At 36.2% G+C, this 21,356-nt stretch overlaps 1 protein-coding gene across 1 annotated transcript in view; it reads right to left on the bottom strand.

Annotated features, from left to right (window-relative positions):
* CNTNAP2 (contactin associated protein 2) overlaps nt 1-21,356 on the bottom strand; it is a 1,282,126-nt gene that overhangs the window by 429,057 nt on the left and 831,713 nt on the right. Inside the window, exon 11 of the mRNA XM_063304201.1 lies at nt 3,045-3,151. Coding sequence (XP_063160271.1) covers nt 3,045-3,151 — 107 coding nt within the window. The remainder of the gene's footprint in view (nt 1-3,044; nt 3,152-21,356) is intronic.

Genomic DNA, 21,356 nt, shown 5'->3' with positions numbered 1-21,356 from the left:
GAGGAAGAGATGCTGCCTAGGGACAATCAGATAAGAGAGGACATAGCCCACAGCTGCATAATGGGATGAGGAAGAAACTCAGAAAGGAACCTCCCTAACTTCTCAGGCTGTAAAAAATATGGTGGGAGATCTGTACTATCAGACTTGCAAGATTCTGTTAATGTAGCCTTACAATAAAGAGAATTAGCTCATCTGCTCATGTTTCCTGGCTGATCTACCTGGGAAGGCTGACATCAATCTTACAGGTTCTTTCTGAGTTTCTTTCTCTCCCCATTATGTGGCTATGTCCTCTCTTATCTGATCGTTCCCTAGGCAGCATCTCTTCCCCCCCCCCCCATCTCCCAAGGTCATTCCCACATGCCATTACAAAACCCTAGCAAGATGGAACTGCTGGTCATCAGTAAGCATCTGATTATTAGAGTGGAGTGTACAGGTTTCCCAGTGCACACATACAGATGCATGCAGCCACAATATGAGGAAAAAGCACACACACACACATGTAGATGCAACATATTACTTTGTAATATACAAGTACCCAAGAAAATACATACAGTACGCATTCTATTGTCACTGTTGCTAAAGGAGTTGGATAGATTTCTAGAGGCCATGCTCTGATTTCCTCCCCTATCTTGTTTGAGATACCACAGTATCAGAATTTGGAACAGCAGAATATGGATATATTGAAAGCCTGACTTTTTTTTTCTTCTAGGAGTGTGCATAATCTGTTTTGGAAAAACATTTCTGGATTTTACACTTGTAGTATAACATGGCCTGATAAATTCTCTCAGGCTTAAAGGCTCAGGAGGAGTGAGGATGAGGATATAATAAGATTCTGTTTATCATAGTGCTGCTATTTAATTGAAACATTTCAGGAAATCTCACTTTGGGAAGGAATTTGGTCTCTGAACAGCAACAAACTATGTACTGTAAAAGTGAAATTCAATACTTTACCAGCATACACATAAACATACCCGTTTTGAAATTTCAGAGAGATTGGGAAGGTAATTGCTGTTGCTACAGATCCCCTGATGACCCAGGCATCTCTAAGCCTTTATCATAACAGTGGTTGAGAAAACAGGACAATAGCTTTTAAATCCCTGTTCTAACACTACACAACTTAAGAAGTACCATTTCCATTTTTTACTGTATTTATTTTATTTGCAGAAGGCAGTATATTATGTTATCCAGAGGTACTGCAGCTGAGAATGCTTTTCCCTTGGGTAATACATTTAATTTGAGAGAAGTGATGTTTTCCCAAGATCATTTCACACCAGTAAATATTTAAAAACTGTCTTAATTTCCCAATAACGTATGGCATGCTTTAATTAATTTAACATCACTATTTAAATCTAATTCAAATAAAACTGAACTCGCTTTTGCATTTATAGGGAAGGACCTCTTTTGCAATTTTTGGATTTTTCCCTTGTGTCTATACACTAGTCCCAAATTTTGAAACAATCTAATTCATCCACTCACCTCAAAATAGAATATTAATATACCATCCACAAGTTGTTATATTTATAGTACCAGTTCATCATATTTTTTTTAAATACTAACATTATCAACTGTAATGGAGGTAAATGTTGATATTATAATATGTTTATTTCCTTTGGCCTTGATAATTAAGTGTAAAAGCACAAGTTGCCATAAACTGCCAATACAATTCTATTTGTAGGTGCTGTCCGCATCCTATGCACAAAACAACAGGCTACGACAAGTTAAATGGTTGTGTTTGGGGGAGGGGGTCTTCTCTGTTTTCTCCCCATTTCCGGCTTGGCAGATGTGTCTGGCCATGAGGACAGATACAGACAGACCTGTGGTGATGCCTAATCATGCCAGGAACTGCCCAGAGTCTCTGAAAGTTGGGCGGCAATATAAATGTTAATAATAATACTAATGTTTTTTTAAAAAATTGGTACAAAGCAGTAACACTGCCCCTGATTCAAACATTATCCTCTGCAGTGTAACTGTTTGAAAGGAAAAAAGAAAAAGCGTCCTATTCCACAAAGTCTAAGAGTAATGTAGCTCTACTATTCTTACGAATAATACTTTTAGATCTCAAACTATGTGATCCATACTTGGTAGCAACTAAATGACTGAAGAACAGCAACATGTAGTTAATTAGAACTAGCAAGGACACACCATTACTTTACTTATGACCAATATCTAAGCTATTTTGTCATTATGTTTCCTCACCCTCTACTTCTTATAACCCCTTTCCTTTAGCCTTACTACTTTATATACTTAAAGTCTCTTTCACAGGAATTTATTTCATTTATCTGATGAAGTGGGCTTGAAATTGATTCATGTGAAAGATGCTACAGAACTCTCTTGTTGCAAAAAAGTTGACATAAATATATTTCAGTGTACTTTAACTAGCTATTTTATCTGCATTTTCAGCTTTTTGTTCTTTTATTGCTGTTTTATTACAAGTTATTGTATTATTGCCTTGCATGTCTTTGACTGATAGACAAGATACAAAAGTAACAAATAACTAAAATAAACATGATTAACGTGGGCTATTTTTTTTAATGAATTTGGTTCTTGGGAAGGGATCTAATTCATTGAAATAATGCATTAAGCATAATAAAATATTTCAAAGAAATGCAATGTTTAAAAGCATACAAAGTTCATTTCTAACCATGATTCAATTCTGGGGAGTGGAAAACAAGTTTCCAGTTATGCACATGATTATGCAATTCAAATTATCTCAGAAGACATTTCTGTTCAAATTGCAAAATTGGTTTTCTGTGTCAGTGACAACAAATGTATTCTAAGAAATACATTAGGAAAAAAAAATATTATTTCTTAAGTTATTGAAAGGGTTTTTTTTCTTTTCTAAATGTTATATTGTTGGTGGTCTGTTCATATTTTTAATTCAGACTTCCTTACTACTGAAGGATTAATTTAATACTGTATCTGTCTTTTTGGTTCATGCCTCTGTTTCATTATTGTCCATGGCAACATCATTATTATTGTTTTTATTCATTCAATTAGCAAAAATCATTACAGGTGGGGGCATGAAGACTCCAGATCCCACTTACAATTATGGCACGTGGCTCCACTGTATCCAGTTCCATCACAGGTGCAACTGAAGCTATCCCATGTTTGGGTACACTTCCCTCCATGCTCACAGTGATTGGGCACACACCTGTTGAGATATGAAAGAGTGACAAATAAGCAAGGATGAATGAATGCCTGCATTCTGGGATTGTCAAGGAGCATAGCCTCCTGTGCCAGTCTGCTGTACTACTGCAATTAATCCTTGTTAGCTTTAGGTGGATTAATATAATTCATGATAGAACATGGCAGGCGCATAAGAAGTTGATGTATCATGCAATGAATGCCCCATTCACAGCCAGCAGTGGGTCAATGACAGGGAAGGGGAGTGAAGAGATAATGATGGATTATAGTTTTTTTTAACACTATTACATTTTTAAAGGTCACAAACATACCTGTTTTTTAAAAGACAATTAGAAATAGTATGCAGGTAATGTTAACTCTTAATAGAAAGTGTACTGCAATATGCATTTAATTCTTTTTATATGTGGGTTTTTAAAATTTTATTTTACCTTATCACCCAGACAGTAATGATAGCTCAGCCAATCTAAAAGAAAACAATAATTTATGGCATTAAAAGCAGTGGGGATGCTGCTGGATTCTCCTGGCACAGATCATTCACAGGGTTGTTTTGAAGGGCCATGGACAAGTTACCCTCCTTAACTGCCTCTCCACATCCTAGCATCAAAAACTTATTTTTTTCCTCTTAGTAGTTGGAAGGCAAACTCTTTGCCTGTCATTTTGATAATGCCAAGCTGATCTCCAGATCTTGTGGTGTTTTGTGTCATCACATATATGTCAGTGGCATGCTAGCATAATAAAGATATCTGCACACATGAATTAAGATATAAAGCATACACAAGAATTTTGCCATAATTCCTAGTCTGTAGACTAGTTGAGAAGTCCAAAAATAATTTGGAAGAAGACAACATCAAACCACTTTGGTACTGTTGCCAGAAAACCACATAGATGTGTCTGTGAAGTCACCAAGAGCTAAGCAAAAAGTTTCAAGGAGATGTGACATTTCCTGGTGTTGGGCATCTCCTCAGCCTGCATCAATATCCTGCAGAATCATATAACTGTAGTAATGACAACCCAGTGATGACAGGTGGGGACCTGGGCATCTAAGCAGGCTGACTGATGCTGTTTCAGCACTAAATCCTTGGACTGAAATTAAAGTCAATCAGGATTCCCAAAATAACGATAACAATAACAACCCCAAAACATCTGGAGCACCACTTGAACACCATTGACATCAACAAAATCACCACCAGTCAATTGCAAAAGGCAGCTTTACTTGGAACAGCTTACATCCTGTGACAATACCTTTAACACCATCAAACAACAACCTCTGCCTATCCCAGGTTCTTGGGAAGGACTCAGTAGGTGGATAAAAATGCCAAATCAGTCTATACATCTGGCTGACTGTGTGACAAACCATCATCATCATCATCATCATCATCATCATCATCATCATCATCATCATCATCATCATCCCCAATGTCTAGAATTATCCAGCCAGCACTCCTAAGTTTTTTACACACACAAACAATTGGCCAATTGTGATAGTATCTCTCACACACATGATAGAATAGTTATATGGAATCTTGCTCCCAGGACAGTGTCGGTGAGTTAGTCATGCTCTGTTGATTGCAAAATGCATTTTATTATAATGAAAGTTAAACACTGTCAGCAATCTGCCAGGAAAACTGAAGACATACTGTATATTCTAACCTGTCATTCATGAAAAATTGATAGGCTTATCAATTTTTATGGTAAATCCTCAATTCATTTCTAGCTACAAGTAAAGCACTTGTTACCCTGCAATTCTGAGGAGATGTTACAGGCTATATTTGATCTCAAAGAGATAATTATCTGGTATTACCTCCTACTGTTTCTCTGCTAGAAGTGACCCACAACCAAAGGGACCCACTACCTATAAGGCTCTGAGAAGACCTGTTTTCTGTGTAGAATTTTAAAAGCAATTTTCACTTGCAGCCTAGGGATTTAATTTACCCAGGAAATGGTATAAATACATTTATACTCTTTCCCCATAGTCTAAACCAGTGTTTCTCAACCTTAGCAACTTTAAGATGTGTGGACTTCAACTCCCAACAGCTATTGGAGTCCTTGGAGCTTACTTGTCTGGTTGAATAGCACAATGTGGTTAAAAATAAAATTGGATTTGTTAAAGACAAAGATCACACTCTAACACGGACAATATAGAAGTGGTTATAATTTCTTTTACCTAAGTGTGTTAATATTACTGATTAATGACAAAGTAACAACAACAACCTGCTAATATATCTAGAAAGCCCCTATCAACAAGGCTGGTTTGCATACTCTGATTCTTCAGAATCTACATGATACTGCATTTTCAGCATCTGATCAGCAAACAAGGGGCATCTCTCTCTGCATTTTACTCTTTTAACCCCTATATCCCTAATCTTTGAACTGACATAAATTGAACTTCTTGTATTTTGGGGGCAGGGGGGCTCCATGACCATTTTAAATCATTCATGCCTTTTTTGTGCATATATTTTCTCTCAAATTCCTAATGTTCTCAATTCTCAATTCTCCATCTACTACTAATAAGATACTTCATCTTGTTTTTGTATTTCATGGTTTCTCTTTTTCTGTGTTCTAAGTTATTAATTTTATGTGTGTCAATTACTGATCTTACTGTCCCTTTAACCAGTATGACAAGAGGAAGCCAATCACCTCCTTTATTGTCTTCTGCTTCACTTTAACTTCAGTCTTGCCTCTGAATCTTAGCTTCTTGAACTTTAACATCTAATACTAACATTATTTGTCCTACTCCTTGTCTATGCTTGTGATTTCTACTGTGTAGCTTTCTCTTTCATCAATAGCAGCTACACCTGATGGCTCAGAAACCAGATGTTGGCAGAGTAAACGCTATCTGTTTAACTGCCTCTGAGGTGCCTAAATCTTTGTTTCTCCTTCTGGAGCCAGTGAAAAGAAACAGAAATATACAGATTATGTTATGCTAGTCCTTCTGATATCTGTTGCTAGCCTATACCCTCATTAGCAATCATGTAGGGAGTGGTAAAACCTTGGGAAATGCATTCTATTGATATCATTTAAAGGTAAAAGTTTTAGGATTTTAACAAAAAATATTAAACCTCCATGAGTGCCATCATAGTTTATATTATCTAGTTAAGAAAATGAATTGGTCAAAATAATACTGCTCAGCTGAATTATAAATTGAGTATAATTTCTTTAAGTAATAGTTTGCTGGTTCAGAACTTTCAAGATTGAACCAACATGATTTTGCCCATCAGTAAAAATATCATTAAAAACTTACACTGACTTATAGCAATCATAATTTTATGTATAATCCATTCTCTTCCTATTTCAGCAAAAATCTCTTGTCAGCAAGCTGAGATAATGCACAAGAAAAGAAAGAATAGATATGAATGAAAAATCAGGACATACATCCATTGCTTGAAATTAACTAAATGTGATTTTTGAGATTAAAATTTAACTGCCCCCCCTTTTTATCAAAGACTCTAAAAAGAAATTAAAATAATACTTACTTTGAAAACTATTTCAAATTGCCCATTTATTCTATTTTGCCATATTCTGGTTCTTAAGAACTTAAGAAAAAGTTATCTCACTGAATCTGCTTCATTAGGGACACAACCTCCCACTCTAGTTTATCTTATAGGGATCTTATGTAGCTTTCCTTTTTCATCCTCTGAACTGAAACTTGAGATGTTTTACCTAAATTGTGTTCATACAATGTGCTAACCTTACCATAATTTGTTGATTATATCACAACTGAAGAGGTTTCTGCAACCTATTATGCCAGAAATCTTTGTGCAGAAACTACAATACCTGGGTTTACACAGCGCACTAAGCCAAAATTTAATAAACTACATTATGGCTTATCACCATATGTGACCTGGGCATGCTCCATGATAACACAAACCTTTGCTGCTTTAATTTGGAGCTGAATGCTTAAGGTATGAATTACCAAGTTAACTACTCAATATTTTATAACAGACTCAGCAACTACCCAAGGTTTGTATATAATATTCAAGCAAATAGGCAAGCAAAATGCAAGGTGTTAGGTTACTGATTGATTAAGCATGCATATTAGTTAAATAGCTTGAGCTACCTGTAAATGTTGTAATTCTTACAGATTAACTGGAGTTAATTCTTTTAGAAGTTTCAGTAAAGCAGGCAATAGAAAGCCTACTCCCAACTAGTGTCCTTGAATAGGAAAGGCACAAGTTAGAGTTGGGTTCTAAAAAGAAGTCCAAAATTAGTTCAAAAGTCAACAGCAAGGATATTAAGGAACACAGAAAGATCAGGATACTGTTTTCAGGACTAGATGCTTAAAATTGAAGGCTTATAAAGCTTGAGTTACTGGTCTCCATCCTTACTAATTGCCAACTATTAAGCCCTTCAACAGAAACACTCTCTTGTGAATAGGGCTCTATTTCCAGTCAACCTTTTATTCCTAAGATTTATTCTTCAGACTCCACTTCATTTCTGAGTACTGCTTGGCTTGTTCATCCCTCTGCTCTGCAGGGTTGACAGGTCTTCAGCCACTCTATGTTGCTTGGGCCTGAACCTGAGCTTCCAACCCTTCTGTTTCTGTTTCAAAGTGAGTGAGTGGCATATTAATGAATTCTGTTGAGGGGACAAGAGGTCAGGATAAGAATATTGATCTCATATCATGGCAACAGTGCCTGACAATATAGATAGAATGAAAATGAGGTAGAAGAATGAGAGAGAGGAAAAGGCAATCCAAAATCATTGTGGCCACAGTTTAAGACTGTAAGAAAATCGTTGCTAATTTAGCTCACATTAATATATTATATTCCTCTGGGAAGTTCACAAGCAGGACACGAGTAATAAACTTTTCTCATCAATCAAAAGTCATCAAATAGCATTCAGAAACATGTTGGCTGTTTCTTGAAATTATTTGTTTATTTAATTTATACCCCACTTTTTTTCCAGGAGCGTAATTTGGCTTACCCAGAACTCCCTGTTTCTATTTTATTCTCACAACAACACTGTCAGAGAGTGACCAGTGCAAAGTCACCCAGTGACTTTGGATGGGGACTTAACCTTGCCTCTTCCCAGTCCTGGTTCAGCAACTGCATCACATTGGAATAGTACCTTGCTAAGCTGATAGCCACTGATACATTAGATATGCCATAAAGGCAACAATTTTATGAATCAATAAACTTCCCATGCCTCCATTTTGAGAGAGCCACATAAAGCCCAGGAGCATCAGGTGTCCATCCTGCTGTACAGAACCAATGTAATACATCAGATGGTGGAAGTAGACAATATACTTGTAAGAAAACCCACAATTCATCATTTTTGACTGAATAATTATGTGTTTCAAATTGCTTTCGACCCATAGCGACCACATAAATAGATTTTCTCCATGACAATTTATCCCTAACCTGGTTTGTCAGATTTTTTATCATTTTTAAGAGAGTCTGTTTCCCTGTTGGATTGAGATGAAATCTCTGTCTTACTGTTGTTTATGTTAACTATTTGCATGTATTAAAACAAATGCAAACTCAGGACATTGGTGGATTGTCCTCTATGTTCAATTGGCCTGAGTAAAGTAGGGTAGAAACATAGAGCAGATCAATAATGAAAGGCGATTGATATTAAGAATCACTTCCTTCATGGATGAAATGAAGGTAAAGAAGATGACTAGTTCCAGAGAAAAACAGAAAGGACCTCTACAATTTCACTTCATTTTTAAATTAAGTCTTATATCAAAGAAACATTACTTCCATTGGCATATCTAAATCTTAGTATGGGGAGTTCCTTACTCAGGAATCTCTTTCTGATTTGTATTTGAGGTTTTTGTTGCAAATACCTTGTTGACGTGTCATTATTTATTGACAAGAATACGTTCTGTTGTTTGTCCACAATTAGGTGTAGTAGCTTGCTACCAAGCAGTGGATAACAAAGGTTCTAATGTGGAGCTGGGAGACTGAAGAACTGATTATGTAACAAGAATACTTGGACATCTCTGGATGCTGATACAAGTCTTATACATTCATACACCACTTGAAAGTGTCCCATAGACATCTAGTTGACCATCATGTTTTCATACTTGTGTGTGCTTCCATGCATGGTGGGATATTGAAAAGAGGAAAGCCATTTTGTTCTCTTAGATAAATAAATAACGCTTCTTCATTGCAGCCACTCAGTTAAATTTAACTTAAATCATAATAAACAAGCCAGCATCCTGCATACTTGCAGCAGCAGATTACCAATTTGCTTAGAACAAGTATCTCTAACCTTCAGTATAGGGAAAATACCAGGGCCTCCTATAACAGCCCTTTCTATCTCACCAAATATTTGTTGCCTCAAATAATAACTTCATTCTGGCTGGTGCTAAGTATAGTTCTAACTATATAGAACTTTGTTTTTATCTAGCAAGGATCTTTTATTAATAGCTAACTGAGTCAGGTGTAGTATGTGAACCAAGCCATATTACTTTGAAGAGTAACATGAGCCATAAAAATAGGACCCTGCTATAGAAAGTTGACAACCTAATTTGTACAATGGGGGAGAGAAACCAGAGATTACTGAAGAGATTCCCATTTTTGCTTGTCTGTCCTATGCATGCTTCAGTGGATACTATCATGTTGAAGTAACTACATTTGTCATAGCCAGTTTGGTCTAGTGATTTAGGCAATGGGCTAGAAACCAGGAGACTCTGAGTTCTAGTCCTGCTTTGGGCATGAAAGCCAGCTGGGTGACCTTGGGCCAGTCGCGCACTCTCTGCCCAACTCACCTCACATGGTTGTTGTTGTGGGGAAAACAGGAGGAAGAAGGAGTATTAGGTATGTTCCCTCCCTTAAGTTATTTATAAAAATAATAAAGGCGGGATAAATAAATAAAATACCATTATCTGGGTCTTTACAAAGGTTGTCAAAGTCTGGAAAGATGTTAGAGCCTTCCTTTCTCTAACTCAGAGATTGTATTTGCAAAATATACTATGATTAACACAACCATGGTTTACTCAATGGATTATTCTGGATGGATTTGCAAAGCATAGTGAACTGTTAGCTAATCACATGGGATGGAATCACACAACATGCTAAGCTGAATTATGACTTTTTATTACATATTTTGTATTAATCCATTTCAAACAAACATAAAATAATGTAAAATAAAAATAACAATTTACCATATCAAAAAAGGAAAGAAGAACAAACAAAAACTGTAATTACAACTATATCCTGAGTTCACCTGATCTTGTAAGTCTTTAAAAAGAGAAAAATAAGCTTTCAATATTGATCAAACTTGTTTTCCCAAAGGAACTATAATGGGAATGTAAAGAAGAGCATGACTGTAACATGTGGGTTTAGTGCCTTCAAATTTCTTGCCACGTGAACATGATCATTAGTTCATACTTTATGAAACATTCTAAATGGTGTCCAGTAGTTATATATCCATAGATATGAAACACAATGTTTTGATGAATTTCAACTTTAAGTCACATGACATAAACTTAGTGTTCTTCGAAACTTGATTGGTTGAAAAGAGTAATTCCTGATTCCAAGCTTCTTGTATATTTGTTTTCCAGAAATAACGTATAACAAATGACTGGCTGGTTTGGAGTTCAGGATATTCCATGAACAGAGCTAGAGCCAGAACTTCTCCACCCTCCATTTCTATGTGTTTATTGACTTGCAGCTTACTGAAAACACTTTCAGAAATGAAGCTTTATATTTACTCTAGCTTCAAGAAGAAGCTCATGCCTTTTCCCAAAGATTAGATTCTTAGAATTGTAGTTGAGAGAGGGAGCACTTTGCTATAGATTTCTAACCTCTCTCATAAAAAATACAGTTCTCAGCATTCACAAAGAGAATGATTTGAGAGTAAAACCCAGTGCATTTAAGCCTCCAGTGCAAATATACCCTTAGTCAATGGAAGAGGCAGGTGTTTATATTGTAAGTAATTCACCTTGTCAAAGTGCCGTAATCTGCATTTTAATTGAATCACAGCAGCTGCATAAAAGAGTTTAAATTGCCAAAAGCCAAACTACTAATAACATTAAACATGCCCTTTACAAATATCCTTAAAGTGGACACTTTATTTGTAAAAGCGGTAACCATGTCAAACCACAATCTGTACTGGGCCTCTACACCAGGGTCTTCCACAAATTTTCTACTGTTCCTAAATTTATTGAAGATATTACTCACAGTAAATTCCCTTCATTTTCAAGGGAAATGGTTTGGCCATAACCCTTTAATGATGAGGGTACCATCCCAGATTGAAGAACTGCAAGATCAACTGATACCCACGTGTAAATGTACCATTTACTACAGATACTACTACTGTAAAGAGATGATACAGATAACAATGATAAGTTGATTGGGCAGACAGAAAAGCATATCTAAAAAGCAAAATGGAACATGAAGCATTTATATACATGAATTTAGCACTTGTTGAGAACATCTTAAAAAAGCTGTGTCTTTTGTAGGGCCAGGTATCAAAGGCTCATAGGGTTTAAGTTGTTATTGATACATAAAATGTGTGTACCTACAGACAATCCAAATCACATTTTAACTTTTGAATTTGGATCGTAAGTATCACTGCTAAGAAAACAGAACTTATGGAAACTCCTCAATATTCCAAAGAACATCAAAATGATTGAGTGACAACATTGTTCCTGTCACATTATTAGTCTTCCATTAAACCTTCTAAGTTAAACCGTTTATACCATCACATTACTGGCTTGGAGAGAACACTTTTAACAACAGGTTGGTAGCCTCCCCTCTTCACTCATGTGACTAAAATGGAGTTTCATCTGTTCCTTTCTTTACCTCCTCCTCCCTGCACACATGCTGCTTCCATTTCATAAGTGAGACAGTGTTGGGCTGTGTGCCTATAAGCTACTGATGTCCAGCTTAAGAAAAAAAATATGAACCTTAATAGTCCTGGCATTGTGTGTAAGAAAAATACAGGGCTCACATCCTCTTATTCCTTTTGTCTGCTTAAGTAAATGAGAGATTGATTAATGACTGGGAACTCATGGTAATACCGCAAACCAAAAGGAAGAGAACTGACCAATGAGCAACTACAAAAAGTGGCTGCCCATCTGAAGGAGGAGAAGAAAGAGAGAGAAGACCTTTGTTAGTATGAAGCCAGACACTTTCAGGAGAAACATGTTTTTTTGGACCTCAGGTAAAAGAAAGGTGATTTTCACTGCCATCTTTTCAAAGGCAAGCTTCACTTCTTTTAAGGCAAGAAGGCAACTATCATTTTTCAACAATACTTTACAGAATCTAGAAGCATTATTCTCTCATTTTTGCTGGCTGCCAAAGATTGTGTCTTGATTACAGAACTGCTTTGCAGCCACAAAACTACACTAGGGTTTTTTTAACCCCCCCCCCCACCTTTTCTTGCAACCAATTACTTTCAGTTGCCAGAACTAGGTATGCACAGTAAGTAATAAACAATTAATTTATCTTGAATATTTTGTCATTCATTGCATAGGTGCATTGCTTTAAAGAATCAGGAAAACACATTTTTGACATGTTTGTGTGCATCTATATATTTATAGATACACACATACGCATACATCCCCCTGAACTTTAAAACAGAAGCAGTTAATTTCTAGAAACTCAAAGTGGAGCATAGTTGAATATATGATTAATATAATGTTTTAAATTGAGAAAATTCAAAGCTACAAAGATAGAATTATAGTAGAACATGGAATATAAGAAGCATGAACACACAAGAAAGCTCAAGACAGAGAAAGATGAAATCAAATGATTCCTAATTGACATCTTAGGCATCAGCGAATTGAGATGGACTGGGATCAGACATTTTCAATCAGGAGATCACACCGTTTATTACTCAGGACATGGAAAACAAAGAAGGTGTTGCTTTTCTAGTTAGGAAGGGTATAGCCAGAACAGTACTTGGCTACAGTGCCATCAATTGAATAATATCGATTAGACTTCAAGGACAACCCTTTAATATGATGATATTTCAAGTTTATGCTCCAACAACCAATGCAGAAGAAGAGGTTGATGACTTCTGTGATCAAGTTCAATTTGAAATCAACAGAACATTCAATCAAGAATGGAGACTGGAATGCCAAAGCTGGAAACATGAAAGAGGAAAATGTAGTTGGATTGAATGGCTTAAAAAACCAAAATGGAGCAGGAGACTGACTTACAAATTCCGATACTCCAATGGGTATCTTCATAGCTAACACTGCCTTCAAACAACCAAAACAACACCTCTATACATGGACATCACTAGATGGAGTATATAGAAATAAAATTGACTATATTATTGCTAAAAGGAGGTGGAGGAGCTCAATTATAGCATCAAAGATATGGCTAGGTGCTGACTGTGGAAGAGATCACAAAATGCTCATGTGCAAGCTCCAAGTTAAGCTAAAGAAGAAAAAAGCCAGTCAGTTTCCACAGTATGATCCTGAACCCACCATTTTCCAGGAGAACATCAGGAATCACTTTGAAGTCCTGAGTTTCATTGATAGAGTTTCATTGATAGAGAACCAGAGGAATTATGGAATGGACTTAAAGAAGTTATTAAGGATTAACGTGAAAAGAGACTGCCAAAAATGAAGAGAGGAGGAGGAGATTTTGAGTGAGGCTGGAATTTTGCTTAGAACTCTACACATGAAAGCCATTGGGAGAGCAGCACAGCACAGCGTCCTTCCAGATGTATACTAAAGGCAGCAAGATTTAAGGTGGCATGAAATCCTGATGCCTTCAGGATTCAAGGAGAGTATGAGAAATTATCTGTGAGGATTTGGCCTATGATTGGTTACCTTCCTGCAAATGTTTTAAAACATGAATCTCTCCATTCTGTAAGAAACGTCAGGCCAGATCCATAAAATTATGGCTAGAGTTATGTTTAAAATACTTAATACAATGAGGGGAAGGTCTGCATCCAGCCATTCTTTTCCTTCCCAACTTGAGCACAGTGCTCAAGTGACAGGTATACAGCTTAAGGGTGAGACTTGGAGATCTATATTTGGTCTTTGGGCCATGTGATGTCCCTGAGCCCTATTTCATTTGTTTGTTATAGAATGTAGAATACTAATGTACCTGCCCTAAACATTATTTACTATGTATTGTTCTTTCATTGTATTTCTTTTACCAAATCTCAATTTTACCAAAGTATAAAGGGACTAACTGAATGTTTATTGGGAAATAAATGGATCTTACGCAAGTATTGCTGTCTAACACAATTGCTGCATGGAAGACCGTAGTTATTTTATGAGTATCTCAGCAAAGATATCAATGAAAGCAGCTTGTTTATTGGGAAGTAAATGCATCTTACACAAATATTGATCTCTAACATAACTATTGCATGACAGCAGTTTGCTAATTTATTTTCTTTTATAAGCAAAAACTATTGTTTCCTTTACATTTATGCTTTCCACAATTTCAGCAGCACAGTATAACTCTGAGAAATATGCTACTAAAAAATTCAAATATGCACACAATATCCATAGAGCAACTACACTATAAACAAAATTTAATTTTGTCAGTCACTGAATTTCTATGATACATGTGAATAAAACATTGATTTCTATTATGTACCCTTTCTAATAGATATAAAAATCATGTTACATGTATCAAGGGGTGTCTGGGATCTCTAATGTGAAAATGCTACATCACCACAGAATGTGATATAGGAAACTCATATATATTTATTTTTTATTCTCCTCTGCCTATTAAAATATAATGGAATATATGAAAACAATGGTTTATAATGCACCATTATAGCAGTGTATTTTTATGTGTATCTTTCTTATGCTAGTATTTTATCTCATCTATTTGACTTTACTCTGGTGTTGTATTTTTTTTTTTTAATTTTTTGCTGGTCATTGATTGAATAAACTAACAGACAGACACATACAGATACACAAACATGAAAACAAATCAGTTTGCTATTACTGTGGAAACGATTGACTGGGACATTATCAAGCTCACAGCTGGCAAACCAAAAAAGCAAGAACCACATGGATTTCAGAAAGACATTTTTAATGCTAGTCTGGTGTAGAAACATTGAAAATTGTAAGAATACATTTCCAATCAGACTTATAGTGAGTTAAGGCAGAGTCTTTCTGAAATGTTTGCTTCCAATGGCTCTCACTTGGTCGCTTTTTCTCAGCTACATCACACTCCTTCTCCTCCTCCTCTGTTTCCATCCTACAGTTTCTCAGACATAGTGATGGTTTACATATTACACTATGCCAAATTGAGTACTGTTCTTACCATGATGTATGAATTGGGGTTCATACATCATGGCAAGCCACATACAGCCAAACATTTATGTTTTAGTGGTGTATATAATCTCAAGCCACTTGTTCAGTGTCATTCATTAAGCTTTATGATGAGTGAGGATTTGAACCCACCTTGCCACCATCTACACTGGGCATTATATTGTCTTTCAACCAGAAAGCTATCCTCACATCTCCAACTAGCATCAATGTCCAACAAATCTGGAAGGTATCAGATTCAGGAAGGTTGTATTATATCAAATTAAAAGAGGTGCTTTTTTTTTAATTTCAGGGTTTTCGAACCATGCAATATTCTGACCTGCTAAAATAAATTAATGTGTATGATCCCCCCATACCCCTATATCAAACACGTTATTTCACTGAGGTTAGGGTTACTTTTATCATCCTTACTTTTATCAACCTAAGGACTGGTCATCCTTAGCTTTTCTTTTATACCAAACATAAATGTGTCCATCTGAAAGGCTAGAAATTTAAAATAATGGACAAAAATCCTGGGTTTTAACTAAGACATGAATTTCTATAGACATTCTGAAGATTACACAAATATACTCTTACATGTCATATTGGAGGTCCTCATCTGGCAGGAAATATTAATCACAGTGCTAGTCTGACTGGTAGACTGTTCTGATAGATGCCTAGAGCTATGAGTTTACCATCTCTCAAAACTCATTCCTGGGCAAAGCTGGGTCCTGACAGATAACTCTCTCTGTCATGGACAGGACCCGGAGCATGCTTCTTTTGCCATATCTAAAAGGACTGGGAAACACCACTAGGGAGAGACAGTCCCATAAGTAGCCTTTTGGCTTTAAAAGTAAGTCCTCCTCCATGAACTAACTACCTTTGTTCTTTCTCATCAGAGTTAAGTAGCTTAAGTTCAGGTCACAAAATCTAGGCAATAAACTTCTCCTTATCAAATGCAGCTTGAAATATTTTGAACTACCAAATATATCCTTGTGTTGAGCCTCCAGCTTTATAAAGGGTCATGTTTAAATTACATGCTAGTCTATTATTTATACTTCTCAGTAAATCTAATCCACCAAAGCAATATCTAAGCAAGTGCTGTGAAATTATTTTGCAGTTTTCCCACTCCAGAAATGGATTATTCTGAGGAATATATATAATAAATAACACTGCTATCAAAATAGTTTATCCCTGAATCATGAGAAACTGATTCAAGATGCTACAAATTTCAGTAAAAAAAAAAAGGTAGTTTACAAGATAATGACAATTCTCACAGATAGAAGAATGCATGATTCCCAGTTGAACGCAAACTACAGTTTAGGTTAGATTTAATTTATAAAATAGATTATTGAAATTTTGAGGTAAAGAAAAAACTCTTTTAAATTGTGAGGGAAAATTATGGGTTAGTACTAGTTTTGAATTGAGTATCATCTCTATATCTATCTCTCTATACACACATACACACACACACACATACATACATACAGAGAGGTTTAATCATCATGTATGCATGAGAATTGTTCAAATAGTACTCTATGTGTGGTGTTACAAGGACGGAGAGATAAATTACTGCCATATAAAGCAGAAAATTTCTCAGAAATGTAATGCCTTTAGTTAGATCTCAGACTGTATTGTGTTTAAGGACTTGATTCAGTTATATTTTGTGGACAGATTTTGTTTGTGAGTGTGTGAGAGACCAAGCCTGCTTGCATCTAAAAATAAATTAGGGATCACTCTGTTCCTAAATGATTCTTGCTCTGAATAACTAGAATATGTTGTCAGCAATTATATATTTTGTATTATGGCAGCAATTTTGTTTTTAAACAGCAACACATTTACACTACCTTGGCTAATTTTGGTGGACATTTTGGTTCTGGAGTGGAGGACTTGGGCCCCTGAAGTCTCTTCCTCTGTCCACACATGCCTCTTGATGTTAATGAGAATTTGAAGAAATTCTGTCCATTTCAGCAATACATTTTATAAATCTTCTATCACCCAACCAGATATCTGTTCTGATGTGCTAGGAATCTTCTCTCTCACAATTTGAACTGGGCTTTCTTGTTCAAGGTTTTGGAAGATTTGAATTTTGGAGAGAACTTTATAAAATGGGTAAAATTGATTTATACTTCACAGAAAGCACAAATAATGGTTAATGGAGATCTAACAAAACTCTGTGGGATACGAAAAGGAACAAGACATGGATGGCCACTATTTCCTCTCTTGTTTATTTGGTTCTTGAAATACTGAATAGAGATTTAAGATAATTGTGGGAGTAAAGATCAAAAAAGGAAACATATAAGTTAAGTGCTTTTACAGAGGGCTTGGTGTTGGTTCTGGAAGATCCTTTAAAGGGAATTGAAATATTAATGGGCAAATTAAAATAATTTAGTGCATTAGCAGGTTTCAAGATTAATAAACAGAAGACGAAGATGTTAACAAAAAGTATGAAAATAGAAAATCAAACAGAATTGGTGAATAAAATGGGTTTTAAGATTGAGAAGAAGGTAAAATATCTGGGTATCACTATGACAAATATGAACTGTATGTTCTTTGAAAATAAATATTTTAAAACATGGAATGAAGTTTAAAAAGTCGTGATGGGAGAAATTACAACTGTCATGGCTGGGGAGAATTTCTGTGATTAAAAATGAATCTCTTGCATAGAATGATGTTTTTGTTTCAGACAATACCTGTTTTGACAACTGATGCACCATTTAAACGGTGGCAAAAGGATATATCTACATTTGTGTGGCAGGGGGAAAAATCACAAGTTAAATATAAGGTGTTACAAGATGCAAAGGAAAGAGGAGGATTGGGTTTATCTGATTTGAAATTGTATTTTGCAGCTTGCTGTTTGGTTTGGATGAAAGAGTGGGTGCTGCTGAGAAATAGAAGGCTTTCGGAGTTAGAAGGACATGACCTGAGATTTGGGTGGCATGGTATTTGTGGTATGATAAAGTCAAGGTTAATGTGGATTTTAAAAATCATTATGCTAGACATGCCATATTGACGATATGGAATAAATGCAAACCCAGGTTGTGCCCAGAAACACCTCTGTGGCTCTCAGCACAAGAAGCATTTTATAGATGGTAAATAATAGGCAAAGATAAATGGCAAACTTATCATAAGATATTAGAATTTTGTCAAGGGGAGTGTAAAATAAAATCAAGAGAAGAACTGGTGGCAGAAGGGTATAGTTGTCAATGGTTCTCTTATTTACAATTATTAGAAAGATTTAAAGTAGACAAAATAATTTATGGTTTTGAACATTGTAAGACTGAGTTTGAAATAGAATTGTGTACAAACAATGAACATGTAATTGCTAAAATGTATAAACTTTTATTGAAATTTGAAACAGAAAAACAATTGAAAGAATGTTTGATAAAGTAGGCTAAAATTTTGGTTATAATATACAGATGGAACAATGGGAAAATGTGTGGTTGAAAGGATTAAAATTTACACTATGTTATAATCTTAAAGAGAATTTTTATAAAATGATATACCGTTGGTATATGTCACCAGAGAAATTGTCTAGAATGCATAAAGGCACTTCAAATTTATGCTGAAAATGTAAACAACAAGAAGCGACATTTTACCATGTTTGGTGGATGTGTAAAAAAACTATAAAATTCTGCATTCAAATATATACACTGATTCAGAGGATTTTAAAGATTAATATTCAATTGAGACCAGAGGCTTTTCTTTTGGGATTGATGGACAAACAGTTGAAAAAAAAAGTCATGGAACTTTGTTTTTATACATGATAACTGCAGTGAGATTAGTGTATGCACAAAGATAGAAAGATTCAGCACTATCCACAATGGAGGAATGGTTGGTGCAGATGATGGAGCTTGCTAAGATGGCTAAATTGACTTGTTTGATCAGAGAAAAGATACTATTTATGTTTATTGCTAACTGGAAACCCCTTACGGACGTTTTGTGGAAAACAGAAACAAATGATCTTATAATTTATGTTTTTGATGATTAGACAGGATAGATTATAGAAAGAAGAGAGTTAACCATACAGTAAGAGGAAAATTTATCATTGTACTTATAACTGCTGTAAAGAAGATTGGAAGCTACTTCTTTGTATCTTTGTTCTTTTCTATTTTTCTTTTACTTTCTTTTACTTCCTTGGACTTTTAGTTTTCCCTTTGGTTTCTTGGAGCAGGTGGGAGTTGGCTGTGCATGGACACTCCATGTCTCATCTCCATATAAATGGTAATTCAGTGTGATTGCCTTTGTTTTCTGGATTAAAGCCTAATTTAAGCATCACAGGTTGATGTGAGTTGGAAGGAAGGGAGGGAGGGAGGGAGGGAGGGAGGGAGGGGCAAAAAATCCATTGTAATATTTATTTCATTTTGTTTTAAAGGCAAACTTTTAATAATTGCTCTTTTTTGTTGTTGTGTTTATATTGTAAATTCCAAAACAGCTAGAAAAAAGCATGAATTTCCAGGAGAGCTTAGGTTTATTTTCAAATCATTCTAATTTGTTACATAAATACATCTGTCATTTTAATTAATGTAATTCACTTTCACAAAATAGAGCTTGCCCAACCCCTAAAGACTCTGAGCAGCTTGCAACTTTAAAAGCAAGAAACAATAATAAAAGAACATAGATCATAGATGTCCGGAAAAAGAATTTGTAACAGATAAGAAATCCTACAAGGGCTCAACTCCCACCCTATCTGAAGGCCTGGGAGGATATCCAGATTTTCAGCAAGTTCCTGAGCACAGTCAGGGTTGGAGCTATATGGATCTCTGTGGGGATGCTCCTCCAGAGGGCAGGCACTACAGCAGGGAACTGGAGCACACCCACTCTGCCTGATATTACAGGATGAGCAGAAAATATTCAACGTAGGCAGTCTCTCATACAACATGTTATGAAGGGCTTTATAGCTGATAACTAGCATCTCAAATTGCACATGGAAGCCAACAGTTAAACAGTGAAGACTGTAGACTAGTGGTGTCACATGGACATACCATGGCATGCCCATTACTGTAAAGGGCTGACCATTACTGCCTACACTGATGCATTCTGGACCAGCTGTATCTTCTGAGTGATCTTCCAAAGCAGCTCCATGTAGAGTGTATTGCAGTAGTTGAGGCATGAGGTGATGAGGGTGTGAGTGACCATCTGAAGGGTCTCATGATCTAGAAATGGGCAAAAGTGGTATTCCAGATGAATCTGTGTGAAGGCCCTCTCAAGCATAGTTGCCATCCACTCTTTGAGTAGTAGCTTGGGCCCAAGAAAACCCTGAGATTATGTACTAGTCTCAAGTGGTGAAGTGCTACCCCATCTGAGGTTAGAGATGGAAAAGCCCACAGGCAAGGGGGCCCAAATACCCACAGCTACTTGGTCTGTTAGGATTGAACCTGAGTCTGCTCTTCCCCATTCAGACACTGGAGCAAGGCACTGATAGCATCACTTGTATGGCCCAGGGTCAAGATGCACAACTGGTATCATCAGCATACTGATAATACTGAAACTGAAACCCACAGATGACCTCTCCAGTAGTTTCATGTAGATGTTAATCAGAAGGGGAGAGAGCTTCAAGCCCTGAAGTACCCCACAAGTAAGGAGACACAGGCTCAACCTCTTCCTCCTGTTAAGGCTGACTGGAACCAACCACAGAGAAAGAGGGAGAACTACTATAACCTGGTTCCTCTCCTTCCCAATCTCCCCAGAACTATCCTGAAGGATACAACGATTGATGAGCTTAAAAGCTGCTGAGAGATCAAGAAGCATCACCCTAATCCCATCTCTGCCAATGCTATCTCTATATTGTATTCCAGTCTGAAACCTGACTGAAACGGTCCAGATACTTCACTGTCTCCTAGATTCTCTGAAACCATTGTCTGACTACCTTCTCAAAAACTTTCCCTAAAATGGGAAGGTTGGAGACTGGATGAACTGTATCTCATAGTGTATATCTTAAGAGAGGTGATGTCTCTGCTTTTTAATATGCTGTCTAGGTTTGCCATAGCTTTCCTCCCAAGGAGCAAGTGTCTTTTAATTTCATGGCTGCAATCAA

Source organism: Candoia aspera, chromosome 4, assembly GCF_035149785.1.
Source record: "Candoia aspera isolate rCanAsp1 chromosome 4, rCanAsp1.hap2, whole genome shotgun sequence".
Classification (NCBI taxonomy): Eukaryota; Metazoa; Chordata; class Lepidosauria; order Squamata; family Boidae; genus Candoia; species Candoia aspera.
Note: the sequence above shows the minus strand (reverse complement) of the source record. Positions and strands in the feature narration are given on the sequence as shown.